Source organism: Atheta coriaria, unplaced genomic scaffold (genome assembly GCF_025399875.1).
Source record: "Atheta coriaria isolate IRGN ID8LTWV9N9 unplaced genomic scaffold, Caltech_Dcor_3.1 hic_scaffold_4_pilon, whole genome shotgun sequence".
Taxonomy (NCBI): domain Eukaryota; kingdom Metazoa; phylum Arthropoda; class Insecta; order Coleoptera; family Staphylinidae; genus Dalotia; species Dalotia coriaria.
This window is the reverse complement of record NW_027045446.1, coordinates 2633736-2655645: the sequence shown is the minus strand read 5'-3', so window position 1 is coordinate 2655645 and position 21910 is coordinate 2633736. Positions and strand designations below refer to the sequence as shown.

The following is a 21910-nucleotide window of genomic DNA, read 5'->3' as shown; positions in this document are numbered from 1 at the left end:
TCCTATTGGAAACGATTCACTAATCCGGCGAGGCGTCGGAGCTCTGATGAATATTCCATGAATCGAAATCGAAGCGAATCGAAACTTTACAAGTAACTATCTCAAGTATTAGCAAATACTAGTGGAGGACAGTTTAACACCGAATAGAATTAAATTAATAGTCAACCAAAAACACAAAAAGAGAAAATTTACACTTTTTATTGTAATTTTTAAATTTCGCGCCATGGCGACATGTGGAAGTGACGTTAGTGTTGTTATACATAACCTCACACTTGATAAAACAATAATTGCGTTCCAAAACTCAAATAAATGCATAATTGTAGTCATAATTAAACAGAACACAATAAAAACATGCTGACTATTCAAACTGGTCGCCTATCTATGTACGGTATCAATATTTACACGAGTTGTGCAAGTAGGCATGTTGGTTGCAAACATTCCGAACGCGAATAGTTGCGCAGAGATTTGCATGTCGAGTATGGTGGAAACAAGCAGCATCTGTGAATAATGACATCCCCATATCCAGTTAGCGCAACACATAATGCATAAATATTCCAATTATCTGTTTGCGAAAAACGTGCAGCGTATACGCGACTAATCGTGGCGTGAAATTTACGAGCGCGCTTTAATTCCGAAACGCTGCGCGTACCTAACCTAATTTATCGACTAGGAATAAATTAATCGACATGATATTAATTATGGTTATAAATAATTTATTTAAATCTAACAGTTTAACACTAGTTTAGTTAGGTATATAAACTAATTTGTGTTTAAAACCGCTGAAAGTGGAGATTTAAACGCTTAAATGATGTTAAGAGTTTTGGAAAACATAAAATAATGCATGTTGTGGACTGCGGAGTCATGTTATGGATGAGCAGTGCAAGAAATAAACCCGCTTAATGTGTTTTACGTGTGCTGAACGTTGGTTAACAGCATCGTAAAATCGTTTAAAAGTGTAATATTTTTGCGCGTCTAATATTTTCCGCTAGTAAATTTTCAAGCACATTCAGGTGGCTCAGGTACCGGTGGAATTGCAAGGATATAATAAATCCTGGTGAGGGATAAAGTACTTTGCATGGTTTTGTCGGCTTTGTGACCACGCACCGAGAGTTTCAAGGACTAGGAGACAAGTGGGAGCGATTAGCAATATTAATGTGCTTTAAATGAGCTTGTAATGTATTTTACCGCAAAAAAATTTGAATTATAAGTATTTTATAACATAACCTTAACTAGGTTATGTTAGGTTAGGTTAATTTTTCTAACCAAGAAATTAGGTTAATATATTTTTAGGTTAAGAATATATATTTTTCGTAAAATAATTTTCTTTCAACGAATGTCCTAATGCTACTTAATTATCAAGCTATTTACCAAACAATACAAAAAGAGTGCCAAGTTAAAAGCGTTGGGGAATTCATTAAATTAAGGTTGCGCCCCGCCGCTTCCTTACTTCTTTATTTTATTTCCCGTATTTTTTCATTTCTCGGCAGCAGTCTTCAATTTCCTGTACCCCGGTGGTGATGGTGGCGCGTTTCCCTTCAATTTTTCGCTTTTCATTTGTTTCGAATTCCAGCGCGCCTTGCTTTTTTGTTTAGAGCATTGAGCATCATTTAGCTGCGGACCTTTTTGTTATTCCCCGGCGCTTTATTCCTTCGACCTTATTCCGTCCGGTTTTATTTTATTTTCGCTCCGATTGATAAAAACCTGATTGGATTTATTTGTTGCAACAGTTGTTTCTAATGTGCTACGGGTATTTTTATTCCAACAATTGCTCGAAACTATTACGAAGAATTGCTTATTATACTTGTGTAGCAGCTGAAGGAAGCGATGTGAACAGCGCACAGAAAATGAAGAAAACTGAAAAGCTCACAGTGTGCGCTACTGCTGCGTGTGGAGCAACAAACCGAAAGGAATTCAACTCCCGGCGCACAGGTCTTTTAATTAAAGCTATAAAACGCATTTTATAATCGAGGAATCAAGTCAACCTAATGGCAATCGTACGTACGCATGGCAAAGAAGGAGAAACGCAGGGACATAAAGCTGTTTTATGGTCGAAACATCTGAACATTGAAAATTTTGCTTTTTAGTGCCGCTCAGGGAGAAATATGACGAAAAAACAAATTAATTAATTAAATCGAAGCTAATCTGACATAAATTTCCTTAAATAAATATGTATATTGAATTAACTTTAATTAACTTTAATTCCAATCGTCTCCGCCAGGTGGCGCTACTATATTTGAAGAAATAACCTTAAATATCAACACAAAATAGGTTAGAATACTTTTACACATTATTACTTTACATTAAAAGAAGAAAAACAACGTTTATTAATGAATAAAAGCACTAATTGTGATTTAGTTCATTTTAATGCACGTAAATTAAGGTTACCACATTAAATTGATTAAGCTCTGCACTCGGGCGTGCACGAACGCAACGGTAGCACTAAATTCACAGTGGTTGCACATCGGACAAGACAAGAACAAGAGCCACAACAATACCACTACCACAATACGCAATTCCAGTCAATTGTATTTCTATTGTCGCCCCAGATCAACACAGACCTTGTGGTAGCAGCTTTCAATTACCAGTACATCAAGTGATATTAATGCGATTAGATTAACACTTATGATGTGAGTCATCTTGTGCTGCGCTATTAATGCTATAAAAACAAGAAATGTAGACAATTTCGCAGACGTTTGCGTTCCGGCTCATTGCTCACAGCTCACTACGAGTACTTGTACTTTCATTTGGCTGTTACGATGAAAGACGTACGCGAGTACAACTCGGTTTATTGACATTAATAACGCTCGCAGACGAATTTCATGCCGAAAATAACCAGTTGCTAAAATTACTTCATGTGCGCGGCGGTTATGAATATTTCTCGTGTGCGCCGGAATGAAATTAATTTGATGTTTCAACTGTCGCATTGTGTTTTTATGATGCCCGAACGCGATAATAAATAATTAAGTGCCATTGAAGAAAATGCGCATGAGATTTAACGTTACGCGAGCTGTGAGCTTCTTCAATGTCTCGAGATGTTGCCGGTTGGAGATAAATTACAATTAGTGCCCGTCACTAATCACCGCCTGGAAATGAAATCAAGACTCAGCGCGCCCCGCACTGATTTTATATTATTAATTCAAACGCATTGCCGCGCACAATGACGACGCGACTGCTGCGAGCTTTATGATGGTAATAAACGGTTTATTTTCGATTACAACGCTAGTACAATCAATGCGTAAGTCAAGTTTAAGAATAGTCGGATAACATAAATTTTCATTACATTTATTCAATGGATTTTAACCTATTTTAACATATTTTACATAATATACTAGTGACATCTTACGGAAAATATAAAAATGTAGTTTGGGTTGCATAACATCAATTTATGTATTACACGTGTAAATATTAGTTTTATTGCTTTTTGGTAGTTTATGATCATAAATCACGTTGGGAATACTTTCTTTGCTTATTTTTGAATGTCATTTGGATGTTACAACTCGTTACACGTTATGCTAATGCGTTTCCTGCTTTCTTCACTATTTCCAATGCAAACTGATTCATTCAACTCGCAGACAGATAAAAACAACATGCCACTAAATGCAAATCATAGAAAATCACAATTCACTTACAGAATTCACTCAAAAACAACAAAAAGAAACAAAATCCAGATGATGAATGCCAAATTTATCCAAAACCAGCGCATAAATAAAAATTTAATGCTAAAGAATGATTAATTCGCTGCTTATACTCATATAAATCTTTTTTAAAGCAGCCATGGAAAAAACTTTAATTCCCTATTAAAATATTAACATATCTTGTTAACTTTTCGCTTACTAATTAATGAATCCATCATTTTTTTGATCCGCAGACGAAAATTTACATCTCATCTTGCAAGTTTTATGTTTTGCGCAAAACTTGTTATATTTGTCGCGTATGCTTGCAACATTTTCATCGTAGGATAACGAGAACGTTGACAAAACATAAAAACTACCGCCGCATGCCAGCATCCAACTAATGCGTTCATAAATCTGATATCCTCGGCCGCGCTGACGTTTTGACACATTCCGTGCGCGCGGAAAAAGCTCGTCCAGCACACGCTCAGATGACTGCGCACGTAAAGAAAAGTCACATGAAGAGGAACAGATGCACAGCAACAACATATCCTCATTTGGTGTTGTGTGTGCATGCACTTCACATGCAGGACACGCTCCATTCATCATCAAAACGTCTTTCTCCAATCTTGATATATACAAAATATTCAAAACAACAACAAGTTAAGTTGAGTATTTTTAAAGTTACGTTTTAAGAGTACGTCTCAAGCGTTTAAACATTTATTTTTATTACTTTAGTTCGTCGTCACACAAGGGTCTCAATAAATTCTCGGGGCGATTCGAATTGGAAATTCAGCTCGTGCAGATTTCGGCCTCGTACGCGCTCTGCAAGCAATAAATATTCCCGAGGGGCATGCACCACGCATAGCGTCGATTGAAAAAAGGACAAGATGCGGATGCGCTGCAGTGGCGCAACCAATCGCATTCTGTTTCCAACTTCGAAGGACACTATGGTAGAAGAGCATTAATGTCGTTCGCGTTCGTTAAACGTGCTACTTTCAAACGGCGTAAATTACGTTAAAGGACACTTGCAATTGAGGGACTAATCTACGACAATATCTAATGTCCTCTGAGTCTCATTCGGGCAGGAAACAGTCTTATTAAGATCCAAATCATAAAAAGTTCGAAGTATACAGGAGGAAATTATATAAGCTATAATTTTGTAACACGCGATGATGATTATGATTACTATCATTCACGTTAATCGAGTTTAAACTAAGTAAGATTAAAGAAAAAGTCAATTTTTGTCGTTTTTGTAGGTTATTTAAAGTAATTGAGGTTAAAAATGTCAATTTTAGTAATTTTTGTAGGTTATGCTAAATAAGGAAACTTAAAAATGTGAATTTTAACCATTTTTTTAGGTTATGTAAGCAAAGTAAGGTTAAAAAGTCAAATTTAGCAATTTTTGTTGGTTATGTGTACTAAGTGAGGTTTAAAATGTCAATTTTGGTAATTTTTTGAGGTTATATAAACTAATTGTCGTTAAAAAGTCATTTTTAGGTTATATTCGCGATTTTTCTGAATGAAAACGTCAACGACACAAAAATATTTAGGTCATTTCATTGGCAATTTATCCAATCATTTAAATTACCAATTATCGTCTCGTGCGCTCGTTATTGTCGGTCATTTTATGCGCTTTTGATCATTTATCCAGTCTCTTTGGTCCGCTGAATTTGCATAACCAGTTCGGCAATGGCGATTACAACGTCTGCTGAAAGAACAACATGAAAGGAGCGCAAACAGAAAAAAAAGTCGAGTAATAATAAAACGCTTTTGTAATCAGTGTAAATGGACCCCTGCGTGGCTCGTGCCTTGTGCACCTTGCCATCAACCCCCTTCGATACGGGCCACAATTCGAACATTGTTAGAAACTCATCTGAATATACTGCCGGACGGTTTCACTTTATACGAGTATTTGCGCTGCAATAAAAAACAGTGGGATGTAATGGCGACATGAAAAGAACCCTTTTAAAACACCCCTTAGGTTTACACGTTTGGATTGAGGGTTATTTTGACCAATAACTGATTTTATTCAATCGTTACCAGCGTGGAAAACGCTTTTTGGCTTGGATAAATTATTTTTGAGCCTAAAATATTCAGAATTCCTGAAAGTATCAAAAACACGACATAACCTAGACAGGTAACATCCTTGGAATGAGAAAACTTTGTATTATGAAAACCTGACATCACCAAGCTTCCCTTAAATTCACAAAATATGTTTTCATCAAGTTTAACAAAAAAAAAAAAAACACAAATTTTCTTGCATTTTCTGCTAAGAACTCTTCTCTCTACTATAAACTCGTAAATGAGATGGTGATTCAGAAAAGTAGTTTCGTAGAAAGTGTCCCTAGGACTCCTTTCAACTTTCATTACTTCCATTACTTCTATTACTTAAATTTCTCGCATTTCACAAAGAGGGTGCAAAGGACAAGCGCGCGGATAGTTTTCAGTTACGCACAAGCGAGGAAATCGCAAGAAAAACACGAATATCGGTAATTCCGTATTCTTCTGGTTAAGTTTCCGGCGCTGTAAGCTTCGAAGACTCAAGGGCGGATTAGTACAAGTAATTTAAGATCTTGTCGCCGGGTGTAATTCGCCTGTCCTGCGTCCGCGTCCGCCATCGTCTATTCTTATAAGTGGAGTTTTTGAGTCGTTACTTTAATTACGTCTGCGTTTTTGGCGCGCGCGGGATGGAAGCAAGCAATGTTTGGCTTCTTATCGCCATCGAGCATGTTTGCAAACTTCACCCTCTAAGCTTACAACCCCAAGTAACCCCAGAACGACAGCAGTATATAGATATATATATGCAGAAAACGTGTTTCAGGCAAAGTCAACGCGTTTTTTCGGCGAAATTTTGATTAAAATTACAAGTTTGTTGAGCGTGTGCGCACATGTAAGGGGTGGATCAAATTTTTGGGTCCCGTCAAGTTAAGAATCAATTTATTTTAAGCTAAATTTAATCATAACTCGTGTAATAAGTGAAGAAATCATCTAAAACTAATTCAATTTGATATGTTAGGTTATGATGACATAGCCTCCAAACGGAATGTTGTTCTACAACTTCCGGTCATAACCGGAAATGGCGGAACGATTCCGTTTAATGTCTAACCCCAAACGCAGAAATGCATAGTTTTATCACCCTTCGAAATGAGGGTCAAACGGTTTTATTTTATCTCCTAGGCTAGAATCCGGGATATGTGAGGGAAAGCTTGACATCTGCACATTCCAACATCTTCCGAAAAGGCAAAAATGTCTAAATTAAGTTTCTGTCAAATCATCACTCATCATTGTCAAATTACATAATACATAACCCTACTTTAGAGGTTAGATTTATTTTTTTAAGAATTTTATCATCAAAAAATCGATTTAGCTTGATATTTTTTTTTGCAGCACTTAAGAGGGGCTTAGAATACATCGAAGGGACGTAAAGTATAGTCTGGAATACGAACAATACCTACTTTCAACACGCGCGATGGCGAAACCAACAAAAACCGGATGCGAAAGGGTGCGTAATGCACATCCTGTGTTCCGGCGCTTGTCCGCACGTACTGGTTACGTCATGTATTATTTCATAGACCAAATATATACAGGGCGATAAAAAATTGATTGTTAAACGCACGTGTTCACCGCAAATCGCCGCAATTCGATTCATGCTCTTTGAATTCAAATACCACAACTGTTACGCTCGTCATTTGAATAAAACGTGCGCACAGGTAAAGATAATATGTAAATAAATAAAATTAAACACCAGAAGCCGGACCTAATGACATTCACATGTTACTGATACATATTAAATGAAACAGTTCTAGGATCATCACAACTCAAAAAAATGTGAGCAATCTTATCAACAATGTGTACATAATTTAATTGAATTGTATTATGTCAGTATTCAATTAATTTATGAGGAAATGAATGAATAGAAGACTTGTGGAATTCGTGGGCAGCTTTTATAAACGAAGTGAAAGTTGCTCACCAACTCGGCGCCGACGAATCAATTACAAACCGAACGCAGACACCTCGAAAGAGTTATGAGTGAATTTCGTGATAAGCGGATATATCAATGAACTGCTTTGCACATAGCATATGAGAAGATAAAGATACAGAATATCATGTGAATGAGTTCATCGGTATGTAAAGAATAAACAAATGATGTTTGCGTTTAGGTTACGTTAGGTTATGTTTGTTATTTCAGCGCGGGTTGAGTAAGCTTTTAAACTGATTACACTTTTGAGATTAAAACCTCAAGTGACAATAAAGTACAGCACGCAATAGAAAATTCCGCTTCCGGTATGCGTTTGATGCCCTCTGGAAAGTGGGAAGTGTGTGCGTTAAGTATTAAAAAGACAGTTTGTCGCTCCGACGCGTCCGGACGCCTACAGCCTGAGGGGAGGATGGAAAAAAAAGCTGAAAAGCTGCGTCTGCATTACATCAACCAAAGTGAAGTGAAAAAAAGCAATAAAAGGCTTAGAATACATGGTTTTTAGTAGATTTTATGAATTTTTAGAAGAAAATCTTTTTTTTTTGCTGAATTTACGCAAAGATGATTAATTTTTTAAATAATCAGCTTGTTTTAGTAGTTATAGCAGAAGTGTTTGCTCATGATGATGGTGGTGTGGCGATGAATAGATTAGGGGTTCGTTCATGCGTCGCTTTATTTAGATTTTTAACAGCTGCCCTCGAAAAAACGGCTGCCGTTCTCGCCCCAAATATAGACCATGTTTTTTATACGCATTATACCAACATAAGTGAAAAATCAAACACAAAAAATCATCGAACTTATGCTAAAATTAATCATCTGTTGTAAAAATTACAATTTTTTCTTCAAAAAATGATTTTTTGATATTTTTTTTCATCAAAAAGTGAATAAAAAAAGCCATGACATCAATTTTGTCAGATCGCATGCATCTCACAACACAATGCGTACGTAGATAATTCGAATAGCATCGATTTTCCATCGCTATCACAAATATATGCCCAAGATATCACTCAGGATATTCCCGCGCGTAGGAAACTTTCGCTGAGGGAGACGCGCCGCACGAATCCTGCAACCAATCGAACCGACATACCCACGCTTCGTACACAAAACGACAAAAGGATTTCCGAGGCAATAAATTCCGGCGTTATATAATAACCCATTCGGCTGCAAATGACACGTGGAGAGTTTAGCAATGGCGAACCAACATTGGGATTAGGATAGTCATGACTGCAAGTTAATGCGCCTAAGGAACTCTAAGTAAGACACCAGATTGTGTTAGGCAGGACTATCAGGACTATAAGAAACACGCGGGGCGCGTGATTAAGGTCCAAGCACGTAGCCGTTCTCCAAACCAGCAAATTTCTGAAAGTTACACAACGTGACTTGAAATAATTTTTGGAAATTTTAAGTTTTTACATATTTTCATAGTGTTTACAAAGTGAAAAAAAGAAAACCTGATTGTATTCGATGTGAAAACGCGACAACTTCCAGCTTTTGAGTCTACACTCACTTTGAGGCAGTTATTCTGGTTCAGACTCACTTACTAGACATTAAAGAGGGATGAAGATGATAGGATAGAGAAATGTACAGCACGTGCGGTAGGTGGAACATCTCCAATCTCGGTTTATCCATAAAGGGGATAAAAATAAACAGCGCTGCAACACGAAAAACACGAACGCTCGCTGCTTGAATGTCAGTCGAGTTCCGATCCTCCAAACATATAGCATTATTTTGCTACTCGTTCCGCCCTGAAAATTCTTCACCATGCGAAGTGTGCAGAGTAAAAATCGCGCGAAGATTCCGATGTGGGAACATTCGCCATTTCAAGTTTTATGTTTTTCTACGTTTGCGGGTGTTTCCAAGAGTTTCATGAATATCTAACACCCTAGATTGCGTTTCGTTTAATATTTTATTAAAATCATGGCTTATTCATGTCTAGCAATATAAGTTATCACTTTTAACTCTCCAGAGAACGAAATAATGTATTTTAATATTATTACACTTGCAGGTTGTGTAATATGGGTAGTCTACGTGTTTTATATTGTACTTTGGGTTGCCTATGAACTGTAAACACTGATAAAACTAATTTATGAGTCGCAAAACTTTATTATTTGATTTTGCACTCATTTGAAGCTAATAAACAAATTTATGTGTGTATCACTCATCGCATACGACGAGATAAACTACAAACGACATTTACGAACGGAAATAACAGTTAATTTAATAAAATATCGCTCATAAAACGCGCGCAAACTGTGAAACTCAAACATTTATCAAAATCCACGAAGAAAAAAATTGTTTGATTGCCGTAGATTTCAAAAGTTTGCACATGCAATTTATCGCAATCAAACTACGCATTCGTCAACTTGCGAATGATTTATAAACGCTCCAATATCACCCACACTTTTCACACTTACAATACAGAGTGTTGCGTAAAATATTAATTAAAATCTATTGAGGAAATGTTGTAATGTGTTGGTGTGGATATTCACTTGGTAGGAAAACACATTTTGCAATTAATTTCACAGCAAACCGAGCAAAAAACAGCAAACCGCGCGCACCCGGAAACCATGATGCATTGCGCGACTAATAATAACTTGGGGGTCTTCGGGCGAATTCATTTAATGAACACACTTGCTTCAAGACGCTCCGAAATTAATTAAATCGCGCTGGATAACAAAAACTACTCGTTAACACCACAAGCAAAAATTAAAACAATCAAAACAAAATTTAAGTTTAAGTAAGGTTAGGAAATCATACCTAACCTCTTCAATGAATGAATGTATTCACGCAACCATTAATACTTTGATTCATTCATAGTTTAGTCCTGTTAAACGACATGTGCGCCCGTTTTTTCTCTCTTTGCTTCTATTATGAAGCATGTATTATTCATAAATGCACTTTTTCATTGATGAACGTATGAATACACAACAGGAATGAATGAGGAAATGCAACCACAGATGTTTTACTGCTTTACATATAAAAAAACAACGGAACTGTCAGATTCTATTAAGTAATCAATTGTTATAATTAGTAACACATGTTGAAGTTCTCACAAGATGAAAATCTAAAAATATCTTATCGTTGTGCTATCAAGTTAGGTACGTACCTATTTCTAAGTACACCTGACCAAAATATAATAACACTGTTGTTATTTTCCACCCTTATTTTTAACAACTTTATTTTATCTCTTATGGCAACACATGACTGGTGGTGTTGTGCATTATGCAGGGGTCCGGATCATGTGACAGATGTGCAAACACAACAAATGCACATGCGAGGCATTAAATTTTACTACTATGTACGAGTACTTGAAAAACATAAATATTTCATCGTAAGTTTATCAATAAAAATTAAAATAAGATATTTTTATGATGGATAAGATTTGTATTAGATTTGGGAATATTTTAAGCATGGAATTGATACGAGTCAATTGAAAATTATACCAAACTTTGAAAAGTTTTTGCCCTTTTGACTTCAAAATGGAACTTTCGAAGAATCCCAACTTGGACTTGAACACGCACGCACAGGAATATAAATATAGGTCTCGATGGTAAGGAGAACCCTTAACAACTCGAACTCGCACTCGAAGTCGAACTCCTCAAGATGCTTCAGAAACTTTCTACTTTTGTATTCGCACTCGTAAAATCATAATAGGATGAATAAAAAGATGAGGTTATGGTTGAATAATTATATTTTTCTACTTCCACCTTTAAAGCGCCAGTATTTTATTTTCTCGATTTTGAGACAAAAAGTGATACTATACACACTGACGGCCAAGGCAGTGATTAAAATACTTTAGTCATGGGCTTTAGTCACGGGGCAGAGCATATAACATTGCATTTCCCAATAATATGCGAGCAAATTCCGAAAATTTAAAATACAAAAATTTAAATACGAAACCGTGGAAATAGAAAATAATATTAAATCTTCAAAAAATAAAAAATAAAAAAACAGGTGTATTTGTTTTTAAATTATCTTTTAAATTATAATCTAGATTTCTTTAACTTGGGGTTTTCTTAATCGGCAGCTGCATTCCTAAATTTCAAACGATACACACCGTTTAACTCCCTAAAATCAAGTTGATGTGTACCTACTAACAGCTGAAGAGAAGTTAATGATTCGACAATGTGGCCCAAATTTATCTCTTGTTACATTATTATTGAATGTTCAAATGTATGTCATGAATGTCATGAATCGAGATCCAAGAGGGGCGTGGATGTCAAAGGGGCGCACCTGCCCTTTAGAAATCCAAGTGTAAAATGTCGAAATTATCGATTTCGGTAAATTTAACAGCAATTTAATTTAATTCTTTTCACTCACATCATAATAACACTATAATAAAACAGGAAATGATATTAAACTTGCATCATCACAATAGATTCCAAGTTAATTGATGTAGAATTACGAGTATAGTGATAAGACGACACAGTTTCGAGTAGATATCAACTGCAATGTGAATAATCGAAAAAGTCAACAGTGTCATATTGAGATAACGATTTTGATATCAAAAGATTTCCATGTGTTTTTTCTTTCATCGTTTCATTCATGTTTGATGTTTGATCTCTGATGCTCTGAGTGGCTACAGTTTATGTACTTTATACAATAAATATTAATGTTTGTGTCGCTGTGAATTAGGACTGACTGGCTTGTGAGCAGAGAGACATTTTCCGGCTTTTGATGCTCTTTGAAGACATTGTAACTTGGTGTGATTTCAAGCTGTATCGTTCATGTGAAATTCATTCCGAGCCTCTTTTCGGACCTTTTGCTATTTCTCACGACTCGCATTCCTGTTTTCGTTTTTTGACCTACTGCCGCTTTCTGGCCCTTTCAGGAACACTTTTACTTGTGCTCCAAGGCAAAACAGAAATAAATTCACGACCTGAAAGATCGAATTTACTGATTTTACGTTTTTTGTGTTGGAAATACAAAAAAAAAATCGAAAAATATTTTTTTAAATGTAAGAAAATGCTGATTTTTAAAAACTTTAAGCCACATTCTGGAAATTGGAGATTCGTGAAGTGGCCGTGAAGAATTGAGCATTCCTTGATGGCTCCATCCCGTTCTGTACCGGCCGAAAGTCGTGCGGGCACTCACAAGTACCATGCTCTTGCTCGGAAATGAGGGCTCTTGACTCGGTGGGAATCCACCTAAGTGTCTGCAGGTCTTCGTCTTCGCCTTGCAGGCGTGCTTGAGCCAAACCTCAAAGCTCAAGTCATTCTCGGCATAACTACGCGTACGAACTGGACTTTTTCAGCTGGTTTTCTCCGAGTTGGACTCTCAAGCGCATTTCACAAGCTCTACCATTGAACTTAGAAATGTAGTAGCTTCCTTATTTGGCGCGAATGCTTTCAAAGTCATACCAACTTCGGAAGCTCGTGAGAAGCAGCCGTAGTTTGATAATTTATTTCGACGAGGAGATAAACAAAACGCATCGAAACATCGAAAACAGATTAAGCGCGTTATTAATTGTCTTTTCAGCCATTAGTAGCCATTAGTGATTGAATTTATTTCAGTTTGGTTAATCTTTATTGTTTTCCACATTAATTATCAACTTGAGTTTATCTTTTCTTAAGAAAACAAAAAATATCAACAAGTTAACTGTTTTAACTCATTTTTTACAAAAAATCAAGAAATGAAATTTTAAAGAATAATAACTCATCATTTACAAAAGGACACTTCCAACCCTTTTAATACCAAGGGTGGGTGTTTTGACCTAATGTGGAATTATAAAATAAAATAGGATTTAATCCTCGTGCGGTTGCTGCGGGGGTGCGGCTTATCCGTGAACCCTTCAAGATTTGTTATGCACCGAAAGCGCCGGTATAATCACACGAATGTTTATCGCATTGTTACGCATGCAATAATATTAAAATTTAACGCCTACAATTTGTTTGCCCGGCGGGCGCTTAACAGCTTACCGGGCCACAGCAATAATTTCTCAAGTGGACCCGTCGTAAAGCGACAAAAAATATAATGATACGCTCAAGTGACCGTTTATGATTTTCATGGAATTTCATACGACTGTAATTGCATACTGCCACACAAATTACTTTATTTCTCAAGCTGGCAGAGATAAAAATGTATTCCCGGAAATTCACACAACTTTCTTTTCTTTGTAAAAAATTAACCTCAATTTTAGGGATTTTAGGGTTATTTTTTGTTTTCACTAAAAGAAAATTTTATTTTTTTGAAGTTATGATGTGTTCCTGTGTAAAAATTTAGTTTTTTTCTAAACTTGACATAATAAAGTGGTTTTCTGTGTAAATTTAGCCTCAAAAATAAAAATGGTAACAATTTAGGGACTTTTATTTTTATTTTTGAGGTTATGATTTGTTTCTGTGTAAAAATTTAATTTATTTCAAAACCTAACAAAGATAAAAATTAATTCCCTGAAATTCACATGCTTAACTTCCTTTTCTTTATAAATTTAACCTCAAAAATTCATTTGGTAACATTTTAGGGAATTTTACTTTAATTTTTGAGGTTATGATTAATTCCTGTCTACCTAATATTCTTCCCAAATAATAAAACACATCGTACACCATAATACTTGTTAATAAACGCACTAATAAATCTAGAAAAACTGATTTACTCCTGTAATTACCACATAATAATTACATCGCAGTTATAAAACGTAACACATTGTTGCGCTCTTGCACAATACGACCGAATGTCGGCTGTTGGCGTCGTAAATAAATATCTACTTTACGAGAAACAGCCGTGTCCCACGGCGCAAAAAAATATGTCCGTAAAATTATAACCATTTAACCATGTATCGCTTTTGATAATAAAAGACCCGCCGCAATTTAAATAAAAACCGCACCTTCGACCGGCAAGAGAACTTTGTGTCTGCCTCGATACACCGACAATCCATATTTGGTGAATGCAAACAAACTCGTTTACGTTTACCGCGGTACAGTAATATACGAAGAACTGAAGAACTAACTGAGTACCAGTGCATATAAGTATAGTGTTGTATAAGGAAAAAGCTTCTGATTACGTTATTTCTACGTCCTGCCATATGGTCGGTAACCCTTTTAAAAATCCGACTTAAATCAATTTATGACCATAAAAAAAGCGAGGAATATTCAATATTTGTGATGTTTGATGCCTCAAAAATAGTATCTTGTCTATTTTAAGAAGAAATAACAATTTTTATCAATTTTTACGACCGCTGAGCACTTAAACGAAACGCCGCCGCCGTCGACGTCTTAAAAGTAATAAAACCCACTTGATAACACAAGATATTAATAACGCCCTGATGAGGGTTGCACTCCAGCGGAAGTTTAATGTTTGACTCTCGACAAACAACATCCAGAAGATCCCTGAACACGAAGAAAACTTACATTGCTTATCATCCCCTATCATTTAGGTCACAGTTACACTATCTGTTTTTATTTTATTACTAAACCGACAATAGTTTTACGATCTCACAACCAATCAATTATACTCGTCTGTATATTATGTGGTGTGACCTAGTAATTTTTGTAAAACGAAGTGAAATTCAATTGTGCCGTAATGAAATAATTAGAAGCGTCACGCACGCACGCTCGCATCAATCATCTCGTTGTTAAACGCCGCTGTTAACGTGTGTAAAAAATACGTAAAACTTGCGTTTTTGTTTATTTGAATGACCGTAAAAACTTTCTCTTCGCGTAGGAAGTGTGGTAAACATATTCACGGGAGGAGTAAAGTAGATGTTAGTTTAAATTTAGCTCGCAATTAAACGCACGCAGTGTAATCACATTTTAATACCGTCCTCAAGACGTGTTTACAATTTACGATTCCGGTGAAATTGTGGTAAGCTGCAAGGGTTTGGAGAGTCGGGTAAATTATGCCCAGGAGATTTACATTTTCTTAAAACCCTCTCGCTGTACACGAAAATACGTTGGGTGTAGTTCTTAAATTAGGTTATGTATGTAAAGTATAAATACTTTATGGAAAGATTAAAATTTATTTTTAAAAACTCACATAATTTTCATTTCTTCATAAATTTAACCTCAAAAATAAAAATATGGTAATTACTTAATGATTTTTGTTGATTTTGAGGTTATGTTTGGTTTCTATGTATTAATTTACTTTATTTCTGAGCATGGAAAAGATATAGAAGTATTTCTAGGAATTCACTTTTTAAAACCCTCGAAAACCTCTTTCGACACAATAATCTATTGAAAATACGTTGAGAATAGTTCTTAAATTAGGTTATGTATGTTTATACCAAAGCAAAATATAAATTCATCATAAAAACAAAAAAATTCGAAATATTTTCCTCCGCATTGCAATTATAAAACGATTTTAGTAATATTAGCACAAATTGCAACCTTTTCCACTCTCTCTCAATCCAAGACTGAGGTAGAGAAATAAATTGATGAGCAAAGAAGCGCGAAGACACATCAACGCACACAAAGCCATCCGCCGATGGTCCAGTGAAGCCCCCAATGGTCAGAACGAGTATTTTCTAACCATATACCTCGGCCCACCAGTCACGCCGCACGTTACACGCTCAACAAATCCATCCTTTTCTATAAAACCACCATGTCGTTCAAGGTACACTACAGAGAAGAGAAACACACCAAGGTAAAACGTGGTATAGAGGTATAGAGACCGTGATACGACCCCAACCGGCTTCACGAGCGAGAGGAATCTTCACACACCATCAACATTCCCAAGGTGAACGAAAATCCCATCGGAACGAAACTCGAAACTTGCTCGCACACTCACAGGGCGGCGAAAAATACACACAGAAGAGGAAACGCCACCCGATGCGTACAAAAGGGCATCAACTTCTTGGAAAATATGAACAGAGAGCTAAACCACGCTTAATAAATGAAAGCAATGAATGAAATACTTAACAGGAAGTTCAATAAGCAGAAAAGTCACACTTTTAGGAGAATTAAATTCTTCTAAGTTAAGTTCAATATCATGTTGTAATTAGTTATTGATCACGGCGTGAACTCAATTCGCCGCACTTTCAAGGCTTCCCTTTCATGTGAGATCCAGTTTTATGACATTGCAAGACTAAGAATAGGACGAAGTAAAATAAATTAACAGTTTCCTCTGCGTGTGAAGTCAACTTCCGATCAGCTGGCAACTTTTTAATTTCAAGTTATTTCGCTACATCCCTTCGAGCAAATTCATGCAATGATGTTCGGCAGGTAAATACTGGTCGTTTTTACCCCTCGTATAATAATGGCGGCCAAATGTTAAGCCGATGACGGACAAGCGACGGTTACGTTACTTTCCGGTTCACGCACGCTTGCACATCATTATACACGAATAGAGAAACGCGTACATCACGAATTTTTAAAGATACTCTAACAATATGATGAGTTTCAAATGAAAAATCAGAGCGCAAGTAAAAACTTCAAAAATTAAAATGTAAATTGCTTCCTTATTAGCTGTTTAACTGCGCGGCAGTATAAAACTCAATTACGTCAATTTTCACACAACAAAACCTGTAGAAATCTAACAAGGACGCAATGTTATTAACTCGGCGTTAAAGTGAAACATATCATGCATTCTAGATGAACGAACGCGGTTTGTGACCTTCACGAGTGCAATTCACGAAAATATCACAAATATCTTCGTTTTCAATGTTTATCTTTCACGTTTAAATATTTAAGTAAAATTTCTATTTGTATTCGATATCAAATACAGGATGCAAGGTGATTTTAAATAAATATTTTACTTTTTAAGGTGCTGGATGCGAAAATTTTGAATAATCGATAAATAACTAGTAGTTGTTTGATTCTTTTTTGTTTTTTGCCGCTCGCCGCGAAAAAAACGCAACAAACAAAAGCGCGCAAGGTCGTAAATACGCGTCCGCCCATTCGCTATGCATAAAATTGCTTTGTAACATCTCTCATGCCGGCAACATTTTCTCATTCAATCCACACGGGTATTTTAAGTTGGAATTTAAGCGTACTTACGAACTGAGACTTTTTTCGGATCGAAGCTGGCCACTTTGGTGTCCAGCGCGCCGATACGCAACTTGAGTTTATCCCCGCGTTCGGTGATTTGCTTCAGGTCGCGACGCAGCTCGCTGAAGATGTCGTCGGCGGCCAGCACCAACGACGCCAATTGCCGGAGAGCATTACACAGCGTGTTGTTGGCGACCGCCTCCAATTCATAATCGTCCACGAGCGGTTTACCATCCGAATCCGCTAAACTTGTCCGACTAAGGTGTTTCGGCTCCACTACACGCTGCACAAACGGCATTTCGGCGAGTAATATCTTCGAAACTTTTCCAAAAAAATAATCACATCACGTATAACTTCACTTAATCCCAAATTTGGCAGGTAAAACAATTGAATTAACTTTGTTTTAAGTTGTGAATGCACATTTTGAGTAGTAATTGTGGTATTTTTAACTTGCGATTCAAGTGGAAATTGTTTCACATAGTTTTGTATTTTGTATTTACGATCGGGTTGAACGAGTGGGTGATAAGACGCGTTATCGCGCACTGAGCGCGCGTGTTGATGCGGCAGCAACCGAGCCGAACTGCGACCGGCGTGCGAATGAAAGGAGAACGAACTAAACGCCGGCGAATGCGTCCACACGCAATGCTACAAGAAGAGGAGCTCGAACTTCAACCGTTCCACTCGCAGGTTCAAATATTCTATAGTTGAAAATTCTCTATTCGTACTGGCAGCGCCATCTGGTACCGAACTATTAAGTTAACAACTATAGAATTATAGTTTTATGTTTCAAAATTATCTCAAAACACGGATTACAAAGTTGTAAACCAGTTTTGAACAGATATTAATCAATTTCTATATAACTATACTTGTTATCATGTTTATTTTGCAGAATATCTGGGAAAAAATTACTAATTGATGAAAACTGTAGGGTTATGTCAAAAAAATGCATGAAAATGATGAAAATTTTCAAAAATTTCAGTATTTTGAAGTAAAATATGATTAAAAACAGTTTATCTCAACTATTTTGATACATTTGCCCCATTTTTTAAGTAAATTGATAGTAGACACGAGAAAAGTTTATATGTAATTTGTTTTTATTATATATTTTCCAAGATTATTAAAAACTTTTCACAAAAGACTAGAAACTTAATAACAGTTTAAAGAAAAGTCTAAGACCACATATATCATCAGAATAATAATGATAAATTAGCAACCAAAACAAATAAAAACTTCTATTTTGTCTTTGAGCTGTTCCCTCATCAATACTTTTAAAAGAAAACTACTTTCTAAGACAACCAGCATCAAGAGTAAGGTTTAAGATCAGTAAACTTAAAGTAAACCAAAAAATTACTATCTATCATCCTATAAGGGGGGAATAAGTGAAGTATAGGGATCTAAAACTGTCAAAAACAGTTATTAATCAATTTCTTGCAAACTAAACTAGTTTATTCTGTAGAATCTATTGAATTAGTTATTAATTCATGTAAAACTGCATGAAAATTTTGAATTTGCTTCAAAATAATTGACTAATCACTGTCACCTTGTCTCTGAAGTTAGATTTCATCACTTAAACCCCGTCTTAGATAAAATTACAAATCCTACATAGAAATTTAAGTCATTGTTGAATATAAAACGTCTAAAAATCCAATAATTGTTTTGCAGTTATATAGTTTCTCCTGTGCTCTCGTCTTGTGCACTATCGTTAAATTTCATACTCTTAAACTTATCGCCTAATATTCTAACATGAATAATCAACAGCACGAGGATCTGGCAGCTTCGGCTTCCACCAAATTGAAGTCCATACCGTTCGGACGCGCAAAGCCAGTCTTAATGCCATCCCAACCGTCTTCGACTTTATATTCACCGGTTTGAATACGATTATAAACTTCCTGTGTCACTTGTATGAAGGCGTCTTCAACGTTAACGCCGGTTTTCGCTGATGTTTCAAAGTAGATGAGTCCATGCTGGTTGGCGAACTCTTTGGCCTCTTCTTTGCTCACTTCCCGCTGGCTGTTGTTCGCCACTTTGTCGACTTTGCAGCCGACGAGGGCAAACACAGGTCGGTGAGGTTCAATGTGCCTTCTTGCTTCCGACATCCACTGCGGGACATGCTCGAATGTTTCCCGTTTGCAGATGTCGTATACTAATAGTGCACCGACTGAATTTCTGTAGTAGGATTTCGTTATGGAACGAAAACGTTCCTGTCCGGCTGTGTCCCATAATTGCAGCTTGATTCTTGTCCCGTCTTTTACTTCTATGAGTCTTGCAAAGAAGTCTACACCCACTGTTGGGTCAGAAATCTGAAATATTCAGTTAATATAATGAATTACTCAAAGAGTATATGAAATAAAACTAAAAATCTTTATATTTATTGAATCTAAGGTAGAAATCAAGCAAATTCTAAAGAAATGTTGAGTGTAGTTCATTATTTAACTGTAAATAACTTTATTTTTAAATTTTATACTGTCTACAAGTTGTTATAAACAAAAAATCACTGTTTTAAACAAGTTTGACATATGCTGACTTCTTCAACAAAATAAACTTATTACGTCAATGCATTCTTTAATTTCTTTACTGAAATTAATAGAGAATTTAACGTAGATTCGTCTAGTGAAAGAATTATGTTCCTAGCACGTTTAGTTCCTAAGTAAATCAACAAAAACTTAAACAAATGTTGATTTGACAATATGATGCGCATTTTTAGTTGATGCAACACTCACCTCAGCAAATTTGCCGTCTGTGAAGTATTTCAGCAGTGAACTCTTGCCAACGGTGCTGTCGCCGATGAGGATCAACCGAAATTGATAGTCGAAGATTGGCTCCACCATAATTACGCGTTATGTTCGGGGCTGGAGCATTTCATAACAACATCTTTGTTTGTGGTACAGAATGAGAATGGCAACTAAACTAACCTGACTGACGTCAACAGATGACTAAACCACATACACTGTGTTCAAAATTGCACTCGTTGCTATTAGTATTAAATTAGAACAAAGTCTATTTCGGTTGCTAGTAACAGAATGTGCAAAATAATTGATTTTGATGTGAGTATTATAAATTGTACATTCTAAATCAACACCAAGTTAAGGAATGATATTAATATATTGAATTGCGTTCATTGTGCGATTAATTAGATTCATGATACATTAATCATTGTATAAACATAAATTAATGCAGTTAAAATTGGTGACATTGGATTGGGTTGTAAATTTAACTTGTCATGCACGAAATGTATAAATAATTCGTGTATAATTGCATAAAAAGTAATCTAGAAGTAGTAAGTGAAATTTTAAGTAGAAAGAAACATGTTTTCTACTAGGATTATATACACAAAACGTATAAAACATAATTATTAATCATTTAAAAGTGGATAAATTGTAAAAGAATTTGACATTAACAATATATAGTTTCCTGTTTCCTCACAAGATGTTTGTCGCCTCTTGTTAGGCAACCAAAACAACACAAATTTTGCTCCGAGGATCGTTTGTAAACGTTTTCTCTTCGAATATTTATGAATTATCCTAAAATCAACAATTAATAAGTTGTACCAAGCATATTTAATCACCTTTATTAAATAGTAAGTAAATCTACTTTAAAATTTGATATTCCAGCTTAACTTTTCTCACATTTTCAGAATTTATATACATTCTAACCTAAAATGCCAAAATATTATTGTGATTACTGCGATACATATTTAACTCACGATTCACCCAGCGTGCGAAAAACCCATTGTACCGGCCGTAAACACAAAGACAATGTCAAATTTTACTATCAAAAGTGGATGGAGGAGGAAGCACAGCATTTGATTGATGCCACCACAGCTGCTTTCAAAGCTGGCAAGATCGCAAACAATCCATTTGCAATTCCTGGTAAAGGGGTGGCTATTCCACCTCCAACAGCAATAGCCATGGGACAGAGACCACCAGTGCCTGGTACACCAGGAATGATGCCACCAGGTAAGTTTTTTATTATCTGATTTAGTATTAAATTATGATTAAAACCATTGTTTTGTTTAGGTATGCCACCAGGAGGACCAATGCCACCCATGATGATGGGCCCACATGGACCAATGATGCCTCAGATGATGGGCATGCGTCCGCCCATGATGGGAATGATGCCTGTGGGCATGGGACCCATGACTGTTAGACCTCCAACACAACCACCTGTGCAAATGACAAAACCATAAATATTTATTGAAAAACATAATTTTAAGTTAGTAATAATTTTACAAGTGTTCTAAAGTAAGTATACTGACAACTTTTATCAGAATTTGATAAAAATAAGAAAGATAAATGGATAAATGTAAAATTTTTACAGAAATAATTGCATGAATCATTTTCATATTAGATTTAACGCATTATTTTTATTATTTTGCTCTTCAAGTTAATGTTTTACAAACA

The 21910-nt window shown here is 35.9% G+C and overlaps 3 protein-coding genes across 3 annotated transcripts in view; 1 reads left to right on the top strand and 2 right to left on the bottom strand.

Annotated features, from left to right (window-relative positions):
* gukh (NHS actin remodeling regulator GUK-holder) overlaps positions 1-18120 on the bottom strand; it is a 37461-nt gene extending 19341 nt beyond the window's left edge. Inside the window, 1 exon segment of the mRNA XM_065301206.1 lies at positions 17520-18120. Coding sequence (XP_065157278.1) covers positions 17520-17808 — 289 coding nt within the window. The 5' untranslated portion in view covers positions 17809-18120.
* A 466-nt stretch (positions 18121-18586) lies between these two features.
* On the bottom strand, positions 18587-20571 carry Rab39 (RAS oncogene family member Rab39). The gene is made up of 2 exons (XM_065301207.1): positions 20231-20571; positions 18587-19810 (listed from the first exon to the last, which is right to left on the bottom strand). Exons 1-2 carry the CDS (start codon positions 20336-20338, stop codon positions 19262-19264), a joined length of 657 nt encoding a protein of 218 aa, XP_065157279.1. The 5' UTR covers positions 20339-20571; the 3' UTR covers positions 18587-19261.
* Positions 20572-20739: 168 nt separating this feature from the next.
* snRNP-U1-C (small ribonucleoprotein particle U1 subunit C) lies at positions 20740-21833 on the top strand. The gene is made up of 3 exons (XM_065301208.1): positions 20740-21087; positions 21145-21466; positions 21527-21833. Exons 2-3 carry the CDS (start codon positions 21169-21171, stop codon positions 21694-21696), a joined length of 468 nt encoding a protein of 155 aa, XP_065157280.1. The 5' UTR covers positions 20740-21087; positions 21145-21168; the 3' UTR covers positions 21697-21833.
* The last annotated feature ends 77 nt before the right edge of the window (positions 21834-21910 follow it).